The 14,883-nt window shown below is 48.7% G+C and overlaps 1 protein-coding gene across 4 annotated transcripts in view; it reads left to right on the top strand.

The window, feature by feature from the left end:
* LOC108941576 (protein TANC2-like) overlaps positions 1–9,923 on the top strand; it is a 151,684-nt gene extending 141,761 nt beyond the window's left edge. For all 4 annotated transcript variants that reach the window (XM_029254272.1, XM_029254273.1, XM_029254270.1 and 1 more), the window contains 4 exons: positions 1,774–1,865; positions 2,923–3,069; positions 4,574–4,674; positions 5,561–9,923. In XM_029254272.1, the coding sequence (XP_029110105.1) occupies positions 1,774–1,865; positions 2,923–3,069; positions 4,574–4,674; positions 5,561–7,532 (2,312 nt within the window). In that variant the 3' untranslated portion in view covers positions 7,533–9,923. The remainder of the gene's footprint in view (positions 1–1,773; positions 1,866–2,922; positions 3,070–4,573; positions 4,675–5,560) is intronic.
* The last annotated feature ends 4,960 nt before the right edge of the window (positions 9,924–14,883 follow it).

Here is a 14,883-nt window from a genome sequence, read left to right as displayed (position 1 = left end):
TAAATATTCAGGTTTAAAATATGCTTGTAATCAAAGCGGGTCAATCAGGGTGTCACATGAGATGAAGCATCTTTATATAAAAGGCTCCAACATAAATCACCCAAACAGTAAGATAGTAATGAGCATTTCACTATTTTTTGACGATTTGGGTGCTTTCTTGCAAGAAAACAATTTTGGATCAAAATTGCAGGTGTGAGAGTTACTGACGTCAGACTGGGAATCATCGCATCGAATTTCTGAATATTTTAACTTTGGTTTACTGTTTACCTGTTTATTGGTTTTACCTGTCCCTGAAAATTGTTGTCCGCCTGTCATAACAATTCTACTACTACGACCTTCAAAATGTACTTTTCTGCTAAATGCGACTATGAAAATCTAATCGAATTACCAGTCCTGGACAGTTTGGTAGTCTTCCATGTCAAAACCTGCCATGACTTTGCTGAATACTGAAGCCCTGCATGGCCTAGTGACTTGGGGTAAGGGTATGTGTGCAGCGACACATCATGTGTCTCTTGGCCGCTCATCAGACCTGCTTCTCCCAGCATGCTCTGTGGACCACCTACCCGTTCTTCAACAGGAGGAGGCTTCACATGCTCTTTGTCCTAAGCTACTATCTGAGGGCCTTGCCAACACTTCTGGGGGCCAAGCGAGACAAGAGGTGGCCAGGAGAGCGCTTACTCTGGCTGAGAGACAAATAGGAGCACCTCCCACAATCCACTGCTACATAGGCAGCCTGGTGGCTCAGCATGAGGCGTCACTACTTCTCAGTTCCCGGGTTGTGGGTTTAAATCCAGTCCCACACTCAGCATGTATATGTTCTCACTATGGTAACTTGGGGTTTCCTTCCCCTGATCTATCACCTGTGTGGCTGTGTGCCATCGTGACCCTGTCTGGTCACATAGTTGACTATGACTCCACTGACCTTTTGTGTTAAAATACAGGTTAAATAAGTAACTTTGCACCCCCTTTTGCCTGCATCTCTGCACCGCAACAGTAGAAGCAGTAGAGGTGTCAGGGGAATGTTAATTGATTGTAGCTGACTTCTTGTCCACGAGTCAAACTGATCACTGTGTTGTGGTGTATTTCACATGAGGTGATGTAATTTGTCTGTTTAATACACAGTTCTGCCACAGAGAAACTCTTCGAGGATTGTGTAATAAATGGCGACTCTCGGGCTGATGCTGGAGCTGCTTTTCCAAGCCATATTTTAGGAGCACCCTTGAGGTGTATGCAGGTTGTATGTCTACTTGGTCCCTTGCTGTTCTCTAGCAGTATCTTTTTGCAATTATTTTTAAAATGAAATGAGCACTAAGGTCTGAAAGTATTTGTGACCCATTTAGTGACCGTCGTCTGCGTGCTTACGCAATCGCGCCCGGCCGATTTACACTTTCACGGGAGCTCCGGTTGCAGCTCAGTCCAAGGGCAACGTTCTCATTGGTGTTAAAAGGCGTGAGTCGCTGAGCACCAGCGCTGGAGTGTGTCTAGGCCACAAGTATAAACTTTATAAGTGCTCGTACACACTGCTAAATTGAAGAGAAACTCTCCTACACAATCTCTCCCACATGAGTGCGGCCTCCGATGCTTACCTTTTAAGGATTAATAGCCCCCTGGGTTGTCTACTGTACGCTCGAGTGTGCTCTTCTTTACCTCCCCCTTGTCTGCTGTGGACCTCTTCTCTGGGGTATGTTCTCTCTCAGTACTGTCTGGAACATTCTCAACCTGTCCTGTTGCACTCTTCATTGTTCTACCCATGATACATCTTGTACCCCGCAGGTCCAGCTACCTGGGCAATGGCCACGTCCAAGCCTGACATCATGATTATCCTTCTAAGCAAGCTGATTGAGGAAGGGGACAGCTACTACAAGGTGGGCACTTCTGTGTGCTGGAACGTGGTATAACCGCACAGATGGGAGGGGCGTGCTGTGGCACGCAGTACCACCACCTACTGTTAGGTCATTGACCGCAGTCACGGCTCAGTCTCGAGTAGAATTTCAGATTAATGTTACTGTAGAGCTTTGATAGACGGGCAGAAACTTCATTTACCCCGAAGGAAGTTGCCTTTTAAGGTATCAAATACGAGGAAAATGCATTTTGTGTTTGATGGCAAGCAGGAATACCGACACAAGGTTATGTAACCGCAGGAGTAGCAAAGGGGCGGTTGAGAGGATGCGTGCAGATCTGTCCATGGTCCATTTTTGTCCCTCGGCGCCTGACAAGTTGTTTCACCACGACCGTTGTGTGTAACATTCCTTCGTGTAACTTTCGTCCATCTTCCGCAGTCCCTCGGTACAGGCTGCCGTAAGGGGAAAGTTAGTTGTTTGTGGATAAGAACGATATTACTGAAATTCCTGATGTAAATGATGAATTATAGGAGAAGGCTTCGCTGTCATCGGCACCAATGCTCATTCCCAAGGGAGAGCGGGCTCTGTAGCCCGGACCGGTACCCGTCAGCTGTGCCGTGCGACAGATGGCACGGCGAACTGGGGTAGTCGGCCTCTCCGTCAGCTCTTCCTTTGGGTTTATCGAGCTGTTTCTTCTCCGCCACAGAGCGAGTTGTGCTGTTTGTAATGTGCAGACTCGCTCTCCTATTTAAAGCGGACAACCGCTGACAGGAGCGGGACTCTCTCGCACTCGCTCTGTTTAAAGTGCTCCAGCAGCTACGGGAGGGCGTTGCCGACCGCTGAGCCAACTACCAGAGGTGATGATTCAGGGCAATAAGTACCTTTCCTTAATGTGCCAATTCATGTGTTCCATGCTGCCTTTATTATTGTCATATTCTCACAGCATGTTTGGTTTTCATCACCCCCTGGAAGTATAAGCACATGTAGAAGTTTTCACAAAATGTTCACGAGAATGCTCAAGCGGATGTGGGCTTTGATTGTACGTGTGCTGCGTGTAACGCTGTGTGTCGGTGTGCGCCAGAAGGGGAAGGTGAAGGAGGCGGCGCAGCGTTACCAGTACGCTTTGAAGAAGTTCCCACGCGAGGGCTTCAGCGACGACCTCAGGACTTTCCGCGAACTCAAGGTGGCCCTGCTGCTCAATCTGTCTCGCTGCCGCAGGAAAATGAACGTAAGTGAACATCGCCGGCCTCGGGCTGAGCCAGCGGCCGCTGCGACTGCTCCCCCCCCCCCCACACCTGTACCGCAGAGGCAGTGTGGCCCTGGGTTCGGGCCCTGGGGTGTGTGCTCACTGAAGGGAGCTTCTTGAGTGGGGAGTCCACGAGTAGGGTTACGTGCTAGAGACAGGTAAACGGTCAGTTTTACCTCCGTGAGAGCAGGTGGCGCGGCATTTCGAAACACGGATTTGCCGGACCTAATAAATACACCGATTGATAGAATTTTTCCATGATTTCTTATCTTTTCATAGGCCTTTACAGCATATCTGGCAAGGCCAAAAGCAAACTTGTGTAGCATACAGAATTTGTAAAATGAGACACTTGATTTATTCTCATAAGATACAATGTACTATGATGGTTAAGGAAGTAGTTTAAGTTCCAAGAAGGTCCCTTTTTTTTTTTTTTAAAATGTACCTTTTGACTACTCAAAAATGACCGTAAAATGGACAAGAATTTATTGGAATTTGAGTCGTTTTCTAGTGTTTTCCATATTCAGAGGTTTGGATTTGTGATAACTGAGGGCCGAGCGACTTTTACCCCCAGGATAAAAGTATTTCCGATTAAAGGGACAAAACTTGCTTTCAAGAACCTTGATTTTCAACAGTGACTCATTGCCAAGACCGTGCTTTTCCTTACCCCTACATCTCATTCCCTAACCTGTTTAGTTTCTGTTCGCTTTCATGATAACTGTGGGTTCTGGTGGGTTGTAAAACTCATGGTGACACTAGTGTCCAGCCCAGGGACAGACTGAACAATCCGAAAGATGTGTGGCATTCCTCCTCTCTGCAACCCTTGTGTCTGTTCGTCCATTTGTGTGTTGTTTCGTGGACCTTTTTCTTTGGCCGTAGATGTGTTGCTCTGCTTCAAACGCACGTGGTTTGAGCAGTCTCCAGTACCATTTGATTGGACGTTTGTGTCGGCGTGGATCTCACCTGTCCGTGTCCAGTAGCGCAACGTCAGTGCTCCAGCCATCCACTGTGTTTCCCCTACATTGTGTGCGTGCGTGTGTGCGTGCGTGTGTGTGCGCGCAAAATAAACAAGTAAAATATGTACGTTTAACCAGTATGTTTTAAGCAAATTATCTGTACATGTGCACGTATAATGAACTCTGTCCACCAGCTGCTGCTGTACCTCCAGTTATAATAATAATAATAATCATCATATTAAGAGTGTACTGATCACTTTGAAAGAGTCTCTAGTTTTGTGAAATACTCTAACTTCATGTTAGTTTGAGATGCAGTGAGACACCTGTCTGTCTGTGTGCATATATGTTTTTATGTGTTCGTCGCTGGTGGGGTTTGTGGTCACGTGTCCCCAGGGCACCGCTGTCGAATATACGTGCGTGCGTGCGTGCGTGCGTGTCGTGCCCTTGTTTGTGCGTGAGGTTGTGCCACTGACCCGTTTTTCTGAGACCACGTTGACCCGCTGTATGACTGTCGGCCCTGTTGTCGTTTCCAGGACTTTGGAATGGCTGAGGAGTTTGCCACCAAGGCGCTAGAGTTGAAACCAAAATCATACGAGGCCTATTACGCCAGGGCCCGCGCCAAGCGGAGCAGCAGGTAACCGGAGAGGGACAGAGAGGCAGGCAGCGGGGCCCCCTAGCGCAGGCACACAAAGCCATTTTCCAGAGCACATGTGGACAAGGGGGCATCACGCACAGCCAGCCCCACCCCCAAAATGCATAATTTGACCTTTGTTCTAGGCTTTTACCGCAGCTTCACCAGGTGTCGCTTCACCAGCCCACTTTTTCATAAAACCCCATTTTTGTTTTTTAACCGAAAACCCATCATACCCCATAAATCGTGTTGCACATGCACTGTGATTCTTCTTTCTCTCCGTGTTTATTGTTTCGAATCATTATTTTAATATTTATCACTCGACACCCATCTGTTGATTCGTTGGAGTTTTAACATGTATTTCAGGGCTCACCCCAAACCCCCACCATGCCTTATGTTCTTGTGTTTCACTCTTCTAGAAAATGTTCAGTGTGAAAGCACTACAGGCCCTTTCCTTTCTGAAGACCTGCTCTGTTTTTTGTTAGTCTAGTAAAACTTGAACATGAATGAAATGAGATGTGAACATTGACATAGTCAGCGTAAAAAAAAAAAAAAAAAAATCATACATTTCTTTTGAAAGCAGCACATATTATGGGATGCTTCACACTGGGTAGTCAGTCTCTTCATTCCACTTTAGCTTCTAGTGTGAGCCTCAGGCTGGAGGTTTCTGATGTAGGTGCTTTACTGTTTGTTTCTGTTCTTGCTGTCTCTTCTTCCTGTTCAACATTGCCAGTATGTGTCACCTTATCTCTTCACCTGCTGATTTGTTTTTTTTATGTCTTTCTCAACTGTCCCCTCCCCTCCCCTCCCCTCTCCTCTCCTCTTTCTGTCACTCATCCTCTTGTCCTCTTCTTGGTCCGTGGTCCCGTTCAACTTCCTGTCACCGCAGACAGTTCCCCGCAGCCCTGGAGGACCTGAATGAAGCCATCAAGCAGTGCCCCAACAACCGGGAGATCCAGCGTCTCCTGCTGCGAGTGGAGGAGGAGTGCCAGCAGGTTGCCCAGCAACAGCAGGAGCCTGAACCGCCCGCTTCCTTGCTCCCTTCCCCGCCCCCGCCCGAAGAAAACCCCCCAGTTCTTTCTCCCGAGCCGCGGCTAGACGAGATGGAGCCCGTGCAGGACTTGTTTGAAAACGAGTATTACATGAACGAGGACGTGGAGGAGGTGTCCGTCGATCACCTTCCGGAGCCACGCTCGGACCCCCCTGGCTTGCCCACCATTCAGAACCAGTTTCCCTCCCCGCCTGCGGACGAGGCGCCGTACGTCTCCGGACTCTCTCAACCCGGCCAAGCCTTCAGCGACCGCCAGCCCACGCCCCCTTCCGTGTCTCCTCCCCAGCTGTCTCCCACGCATCAGAACTCCCACTTCCAGGTGAGCCCCCTGTACACATCCCCGGTCCACCAGGCCTCCACCTATGACTTTGTCCCCCCGGCGCAGAGCAAGGACTGCCAGAGCCCCCCGCCGTCCCCGCTGCGCCGCGTGCCCCAGTACCAGGGCAGCATCGCCAGTGAGGGCATGGGCCTGTATCGCTCTCAGTCAGGCTCCCCAGTGCGCTACCAGCAGGAGGCGCCCGTGGCCAAGCTGAGCAGCCAGCACTCGTTCCATTTGCAGTCCCAGCCCTCTCAGGTGTCTCAGGCCCAGCTGGGCTTCAGGCTGCAGCCCGCCAAAGCCAAGATTGTGCGCACCAACCAGCCCGGTTCTGCCATGCATCCCGGCTCCATCCTGGGCAGCAGCGCCTACAGCCAGATGGCGCACTCCATGAGCGGCCGCTACCCCGGCGCCCCGGTGGAAGTGGAGAGCCGGCTCATGTACCAGGCCTCCTTCGACGGGCGGCCCATGACACAGGTGCAGGCGAGCCTGAGTTCCGGGGCCCTGTGCCAACACGGCGGACAGCCCGGGATCTCGGAGCCCAGCCTGGTGAAAGACGAGCTGCCCCTGCGGCCTTCCTCCGCCTACCACGCTGCCGGCCGCTTCGGCCACACTCCCCAGATTAGCCGCAGCCAGTCCGCCGCCTACTATCCCATGTCCAAGCAAGAGCTGGAGCGTCCGACCGCCCTGGGCCAGTGCCAGCTGGGACCGCCCGAGAACACCCCGCTGGGTCACCGGGCCAACAACACGGAACTGAAGCCCCACAGGCCGACACCCAGGCCCCTCATCCACTCGCAAAGCGTGAGCCTCCGCTTCTCCCCCTCTACCAGCAGCCTTTCCGCAGGCTACCCGAGCAACTTAGTCCCCGGCTTCCGGTCCTCGGCCTCCGTGCAGCAAATGGAGATCCCCCTCAAGTCGTCGTACGAGGTCTACTGCGACGACCTCTCGCCCGTCTCCCCTCCGCAGGGTGGTGACGGCAGAGCCATGGGAGCTTACCAGGTGGAGGCGCCCCGATCCCGCACCACCCCCTTCATGGGCGTCATTGACAAGACGGCACGGACTCAGCAGTACCTGCAGCAGACGGCGCGGCCCTGGGCGGTCTCCTCCCTGGACATGGTCATTGGCAACGCCGCCTCGTCCGGGAGCCTTGCTCCGCAGGGGGGCCTGGGCCCAGCCTACAGCCCCCCCACTTCACTAGGGAACATCGCGTACTACAACAAGACCAACAATGCCCACAACGGGCACCTCCTGGAGGATGAGTACTACCTGTCGCCGCAGGCGTTCCCCCTGAGCAAGGGCGTGGGCAGCTCGCGAGGGGACCTCCTGGAGCGTGTGAGCCAGGCACCCATCTACCCCGACGTGAAGGTGGCGCGGACTCTGCCCGTGAGCCAGGCCTACCAGGACAGCATGTACCGGCAGCTCTCGCAAGACGCCAGGCAGGGCCCCACGTCCCCCATCAAACCAAAGAGACCCTTTGTGGAGTCGAATGTGTGAGGGGGAGGCTGCGGGGGTGCGAGGGTGCGAGGCCTCGGGCTGCAGCGTGAAGAGGCGCAGGATGATCCGCAGGAGGGTGACGCGTCAGGGGAAAACGGAGCGTTGACATATCCCCGCACACACATACGCACGCACTGGTCCGTTTTGGCTTTGCCTCACACACCCATGGATTCCAACGTAACATTAACACAAAGGCTGTGAAACCACTGGCAAATACAGTATTGGGTGTTTTTCTGAGCGTGTTCGTCAGGCGTGTAGAGCATGTCTGTGTAAAGTTTAGCAGCCACGTGCAAAAGATTAAAGATTTGAGACGGAGTGTTTCGAATATTGATTTTTAAAAAAAAAAAAAAAAAAAAAAAACGGTGGCTGATTGGCATCCTGCAGTTGACTAAGAGCGTAAGAGCACTGGAGGTCTGCGCTGTTCACACTGATCCCGAGGCCTCCGGACCTCAGCTCACCACCGGCTGCTTGCGACCCGGGAAGCGGCGGTTAAGGCTCGGGTCGCTCGATTGTTCCCTCCCGCGGAAGAGACGGACTCTCTCTCTCTCTCACCCGACTCCCCACCTAAATGAAACGGAAGTCTGCACTCGAGCGAGATTATCTTCTGCACCGCTATTGAAAATAATAATGCTCAAATCAAACCTGTATTTAAATGTGTTATTTATAATTCTAAGTTATCTATACATGTTGTATTTTTTTAGTTAGTTTTTTTTTTTTTTTTTTCCCGCTTCATTTACCGTTGTCGGTAGCCACACTAAATTTATCTGGAATCGCTTCTGGGGAGGCAGCATTATGAATCTAATTACAGTACTTGAATGTTTTCACATATTTTCTAGACATGCTATCTCCTTTTGTATCCGTTCCACCTTTGTATATCACTGTTTCCGTTTAGACATTCTTGCAACTGAAGTGAAACTAGCGCACAACTGTACGTCCTATGGCCTGTGCTTTTAGGGGTGGTTTTAAAACTGTACTCAGTATGGTGGGCTACATCTTAACCTAAATAACCTGCTGTAAATACACACAGCTTTATAGAGCTATCGCTGTGCATGCAGCTTCGTAAGTGACGTAGAAGGTCACAGGTCATGTCTCGGTTTTCTCTTTCTCTCTCCGTACGCAACGGTGGACGCGCCCTTCGAAACGCGTACTTTGAAACAAACTGCAGCGTCGCCTACGGGAGGGGCGATCGTTCTCCGGGGGGATGCTGTGGCGCCGAGTCGAGCGTTGGCGTCGACCTCCGGGACGGGCTGTTCGAAGGTCACCTTGTACCGTACGGCAGCAGCACGCGGGAGGACAAACGTGCGGTGTTGCGGCATTATGGTCCGGTTTCATTGCAGCCTTTCATTCCAGGCAAATTCCCTCCCTAGGCGTGGAGTCGGGCGCCCTGTGAGCAGCGGTGCCGCGGAGCGATGAGTTACGATTCCTCTTCATCTGCTCCCAAGGGCTTTGAGTTAAGAGGGAATGCGGGACGTGCGCAAGTAGGGGGAGATTGCCGCGAGAGTACAAAGCGGCGGCTGCACGCCACACGAACGTATTTTTACGGAGGACCGTACCTTCGTGACTTGTTTTTCAGTGCCTCTGTTCTCAGAGTAACCACAGTGAAATAGACCTCTTTTAATTTGAGGACGTATAGCTTCCGCAGCACTGACGGCGGCACGCGTCGGCCCCGAGAGCGCTCGTGATGTTCACTTCTGCTTTGTGCCATTTCACTCAGTAGTTAAGGTCCCCTGCCCCGAACGCGGACCCTCCCTCCGACTCGACGGGAACTGCTCAGGAGGACGGTTCCCAGCAGGCCCGCCAGTTCGCTACCCGTACCCCGCCGATCGGACGTCCCCTTGAACGGATTCGGTCGTCCGAGGTTGGGGATCGGTGGCCATCTGTGTGACAGAAAGAGGATAATCTCCTGTGTATTTGTAAATACTGTAATATTCTGTTGTAAATAAAGGCTGTATTTATCACTGACAGATAGATGTTCATCGGTAACACGGAGAACACGTGCTCCTCACATCGGAGTCCCCGGTCATGCCCGGCCTTGGCTCGGGGAGGCTGCCGCCGCGGTAGCTCCCGTTGCGTGGCGGGTGTGACGGATGTGCTCGTTGAGGGAAAAGCTGCTTTTCTCCTGAACGGCCTTTTGGATTGAGCCATTTGGTTTGCTTTTTATTTTATTTCTCTTTTTTTTTTTTTCTTTTTTCTTTTTTTTGTTCAATATAGCTGCTCTCCCTCCTCCTCACTCTGTCGTGTTGAATCTGTACCATTGCAATAAAAGCCTTCCCCGTGTTGTGGCAACATGTGGTGGTGTTATTGGCACAGCCGGAGACTCGTCTCCATGCCCTGTTCGCCGCTCGTTCGCTGACCGCAGCCGTCGCTCAACGCCGACTTCTCTTTCAGATATCGCCCTTCCCGTAGGTGTGGGTCTGACTGCACCGTCTTGCATGGCGTTTGGTTCGTAACACCACAACACCACGGTATCTCGAGCCTTACAGTCAACCTGTTGCCACGGGCTACGCAGTGCTTACACTTTTTATTTATTTTTTTATTTAAATAAACATTTATTTATTTAGCAGAAATTGTACTCCAAATAGACTTAGTCTTTTACTCAGCTGGGTAATGTTTACTGTAGCAGTTCAGGGTAAGTGCCTTGCTCAAGGGTTCTGCAGCAGGAGGATTCGAACCCGAGTCCTCGGCGTAGACCGCTACAACCGCTGCGGTGCCTGCCTTGCACGATCACCGCTCCCTCTGTCGATCCCTTTTTAACAAGGTGTCCAGTTCCGTTCCAGACATTTTGTTGCAAAGCGCAAGTGTAGTCGCAGCAAAGTGCGTTTGCCACTCATGTTGCCGTGATTTGTGGTTTGGGAGAGGAGGACAAGCGATACTCGCCGACTCCACCTGCTGGACACGCGCTTTTCTGACAGCCAACGGAAGTTCATTTGCATCACGGTCCAGCCTCCTTATGCAGCACACCTGTACCAGGTATTGTCTGTTTTAACAGTTCCCATAAAAGGTACAGTAAAGGCCCACAGGGAGCTCCACCAGAACCTTCTCCCCCACTGGGCCCTGCTTTTGTTTCAAAAGTTCTCCTATTGAAATGTCTCCTGAAACAGAAACACAGTGTTGTTAGTTTCCCGTCCTTTTGTAAGCTCAAGTTCCGTCAGACCACAGTAATTTCCCGTGTAAATCTGTCCCGTTTCCGGACTGGACCGGCAGGACGGCCGGCCGACCCGCTGCGGGTGAAGGTACCTTAAAACGTTTATGTGATATTTTAACGCCACCGTGCACAGGATTATTTCAAAAACCTTGAGTCGTGGAAGCTGGAAACCTCATGATTCACTCGGCCTCACCTGGTATATCGTTGTATTCCCCACGTATCTGAGGGAATGAAATCATAACCAGTAACGATGCACTTCTCTTTTGAGAGATTCCCGTTATGAAAACCAATATTCACCTAATGCCTGAGCTGCTTGCTGGACAGAGCTCTGGACAGAGGCTGGTAAAATGGAACCTTGGCTGCTATTTTCAGCCATGTCCATCTAGTCTAATAAAATGGTTACACAGTGTTTTCAACATACTTAATGTTTTGCAAGATGAGTGATGCATTTAAAGCTGTATTTGGTGTATAGAGACCCTGTATTTGCCCCTTGTTCACAGACTGTACTTCGTATAGTGGCCACCAGAGGGCGCCAAAACCTCGAGTATATTTGTCCTGAAGCTGCTGTTCGGCTTTTGATTTGCTATTAATGTATATTATACTGTGTTTTATTTAAAGCTGCTGATAACATTTTGAAAATAAATCCTGCCCTTCTTGGTCTAGAAATAAATATGGAGGTTGACGTGTAGGAATATATTTACAAATTAAACCATTGTATGTTCAAAGGTTTCGGAGGAGCTCGACCCTGTGTGAAAAATGATAGGACTTTCACAAAGGTTCCTCTTTTTTTTTTTTTCCCTCTTTTTACACTGTGGAGAGTGGGTCAAAAGTGTGGAAAATATTCTGATTCATCGCTAGGTTCAAGAGTTCACCATCACAAGCATGTCAATGGCACGATCAATTTTCCAAACTAGTCTTTTCAAAAAGTAGCAAGAGCACTAGCTGTGCCGCAATCCCATGGTGCATCCCTCGATATACCATGGTACCAGTGCGGAACTGTTCGGTGATTAAATGTTAATTGGAAGAATTCCCCACCCGCTGTTTCCCCTCTACCCTTCTTCGAATCCACAGCTACTAAACGGGCCATCCGGATTCTTCTCTCATCTCTCTACACACCTCCCCCCAGGCTTGTCCTCACACCCCAGTCAATTTGCATGTGTGAATGCAGAGAGAAAAACAGTCTGTTAAAGACATGTATTACTTTTTAAAAGACCCCCAGGCTGCATCAGGCGCTGCATCTTTCGCTGCCTTTCCCTCCTGTGCTGTCGGGGGACGTGCCGGGGAGTCAAAGGAGGAAGTGAGCGGGGGTGATGGCGCATGACATTTAAATGCGACTGCGGATCACAATGACTCAGGTCTGATTCATCACTAATAATACAGCTGCAAATATAGCCGCTCACCTCCGTTCGCTCGACGCAATCGGGCTGTGCAGAGGCCCGGGTGGGGGGGGATGGAGCATTGACGCAGTTGTCGCTTTTTTACCACAGCCGAACACCTCGTTTGGCAGCAGGGAAGTAAAAAGTGCATCGATTCCCCGGAATGCTTGCAGTCAGGTGTCTCTGTTGTACCCTGCTAAGTGAAGTAAGACATTTCACACACAGTTAATGTATCTGGGCCTCATTAATGGGTGGGTTGTAGCATAGTGGTTAGAGCTGCTACCTTTGGCCCCAAAAGGTTGCTGGTTCAAATCCTTTCTCCAGTTGTAGTACCCTTGAGAGAGGTACTTACAGTGAATTGCTCTGGAAAAATTACCCTGCTGTATAAATGGGTAAATAACTGTGAGTAGATTAACATTGTAAGTCACTTTGGTGAAAAGCATCAGCTGAGTAAATAAATGTAAATTTAAGGGAAAACAACATAAAAAGAGAAGCAGAAATTAGAAACACAGTCTGAGCTCTGTGTTGTGGTTAATTTATCAGAAACAGTGTCTTTTGTCTTCTTTCGCGAGAATTTCGTGTGCTGCTGCTAGTGGTAAAATTTCTGAGTAACACTAGTTACCAGAGTGATCACTGGGTACTGATGTTGCTGAGGTTTTCAGTTTTCACTTCTGCGCCTGGCTTTATGAATGTATAGTCCTCATAATCAATAAATCTGTTTGCGTTATTTTGTTTATTTGTACCACGTCTCCGCTGAAAGGTTCAATTTTCGTGGAATTGCAGTGTCATTGAAGTTATTTTCTAAAGGGGATTTAGGAAGCTGCTAATATCACAAAAATAACGTGCACCTTTAAAAAATATTCTAATGGAATGTCAGAAATGTTGAAACTTTTTCGTTATCAGTGCAGTTTTTATAAATGGATGCACTGCACGGATGCATGTTCTTAAATTTACCACAAATTTAATTAAAAAAAAAAAAAAAAAAAAGCAAGACAGTTGTTTTTCCCCTCATTGCTATCAGTTAAGTGGAAACGATCAAGAGCGCGTTGGCAACATGGTGACTGTTTCAGTCTTATGTTACAGCTTTATGTGTTCCCAAAAAGTGCCGGTGCTACCCTTGACACACACACACACACACACACACACACACACACACCCACAAAAGTGTTGTGTCACCATGGAAACGGGCTTTTCACCTTCTTATCACACTACGGCAACTGGAGACTCATGCTGGAGGAGCCAAACCCTGCATCTCAGAATAGCATCAAAGTTTCAATTAGGAAAATATAGGATCAGTGCACAAGGTATTTCCTCAGCTCCGCATCATAAACACAAGGGAAATATTATATTGCTTATGTCTAATCATCACTGTGAAATTTTGTCACTATGTAGCAATGGTATCTATATTACTGTTACCACATGCCTAGCATGTGGTAATTAGTAGTAAAGTGCAAATGACCAAGAGAAAGGCACCAGGAGCCCTTGAACTTGAGAGATATGATAAACCATGTGTTGTCTTCATTTAATTTTGCTTTTTGTGTGTCGTCTTCTTCTTTCCCTGTTTGACAGAAACACTTTAAATGGTTGGAACCACCAATTATTTATGGTGATACGCAGCGAAGAGAAAGAGAGGGAGAGAGCTTTGTGTCACTAAACATGGATTAATGACAAGAGAAATGTGCCAGTGTAAGAAAACAGCCTCTCTCTCTCTCATATACACACACACACACACACACACACAACTTGGATCATCACAAGACAAAGAGGATGCAGGATAGTGTGCACTATATCAATAAATATTCAGACATTGGGAAAACATCTCATTAAAAATGAACATGTGGTGGCAGGATAATGTACAAATAAAATGTGTCCAAAGGTATTTGCATATCAATTGCACTAGTAGCATGATGGTGATACTGTTTTATTTCTGCACTGTATTTTCTAAAGGCTTTATCAGTGACTTTATGAAATATAGCTGTCCAGCTATAACTTGTAGTGTACAGTCATACAGTCACTGAGAATAGTATAGTGTCTACCCAGGAGTACTGCTTTCACCCATATTAACCTCAATCCTTTTACGGTATGAACCTGACAGTGATTTAGCCATGTATACAGCATGGTATTCTTAGTGTCTCCATCCAGAGTACAAACATTGATCACTGGAACCACAGATTATTCAAATGACACAATATACCCCCCCTTGTGTTGTAATGGTCAAAACATAATAATTGCAATTCATTATTGTTACAATGTTTGTTATTTTTTATTATATGTGTTATTAGTTGCTACTTAGAATCTAAAGGGACTAGTAAGTAATAAGTATAACTAACAAATACTAATGTAATTCACCTAACTCCCTGCACTAAATGGGGGGGGTCTGAAATTAATTATTCTGATAGTTGTTTCTAGTAACCCTGATCAAAAAAATAAAATAATAATAATAATCGACTCGACTACAAATATTACCCAGTTTGATAGTTGGATGTGTCATTAGGAGACTGGAAGGTATTTGTTTTATGTAAATATTTATATTCTTGTTCTTAATTATGCTGTTTGTTTGTCCAAACCACAGAGTAGGGAATCGACGAGTTCGATGAAAGGGCAAAAACTGCTTTCCGCCTGCAGGAAATGTTTTATATACGTGTGTGTGTGTGTGTGTGTGTCCACGGATCGCAGGGCTGAAAGACATGATGGGAAGTGCGGACCGGAGTGGCTGGCTGCCTCCCCTCCCCTCCCCTCCCCTCCCCTCCCCTCCGCTCCCGCAGCGGTCTGCTCTATTTTTAGCCCGCCGAGTCACGTGACCGCGGCAGTGACGCCACGGTGTTGTCGC

Source organism: Scleropages formosus, chromosome 8, assembly GCF_900964775.1.
Source record: "Scleropages formosus chromosome 8, fSclFor1.1, whole genome shotgun sequence".
Classification (NCBI taxonomy): Eukaryota; Metazoa; Chordata; class Actinopteri; order Osteoglossiformes; family Osteoglossidae; genus Scleropages; species Scleropages formosus.
The sequence above is the reverse complement of the archived record's forward strand: the minus strand, read 5'-3'. Positions and strand labels throughout refer to the sequence as shown.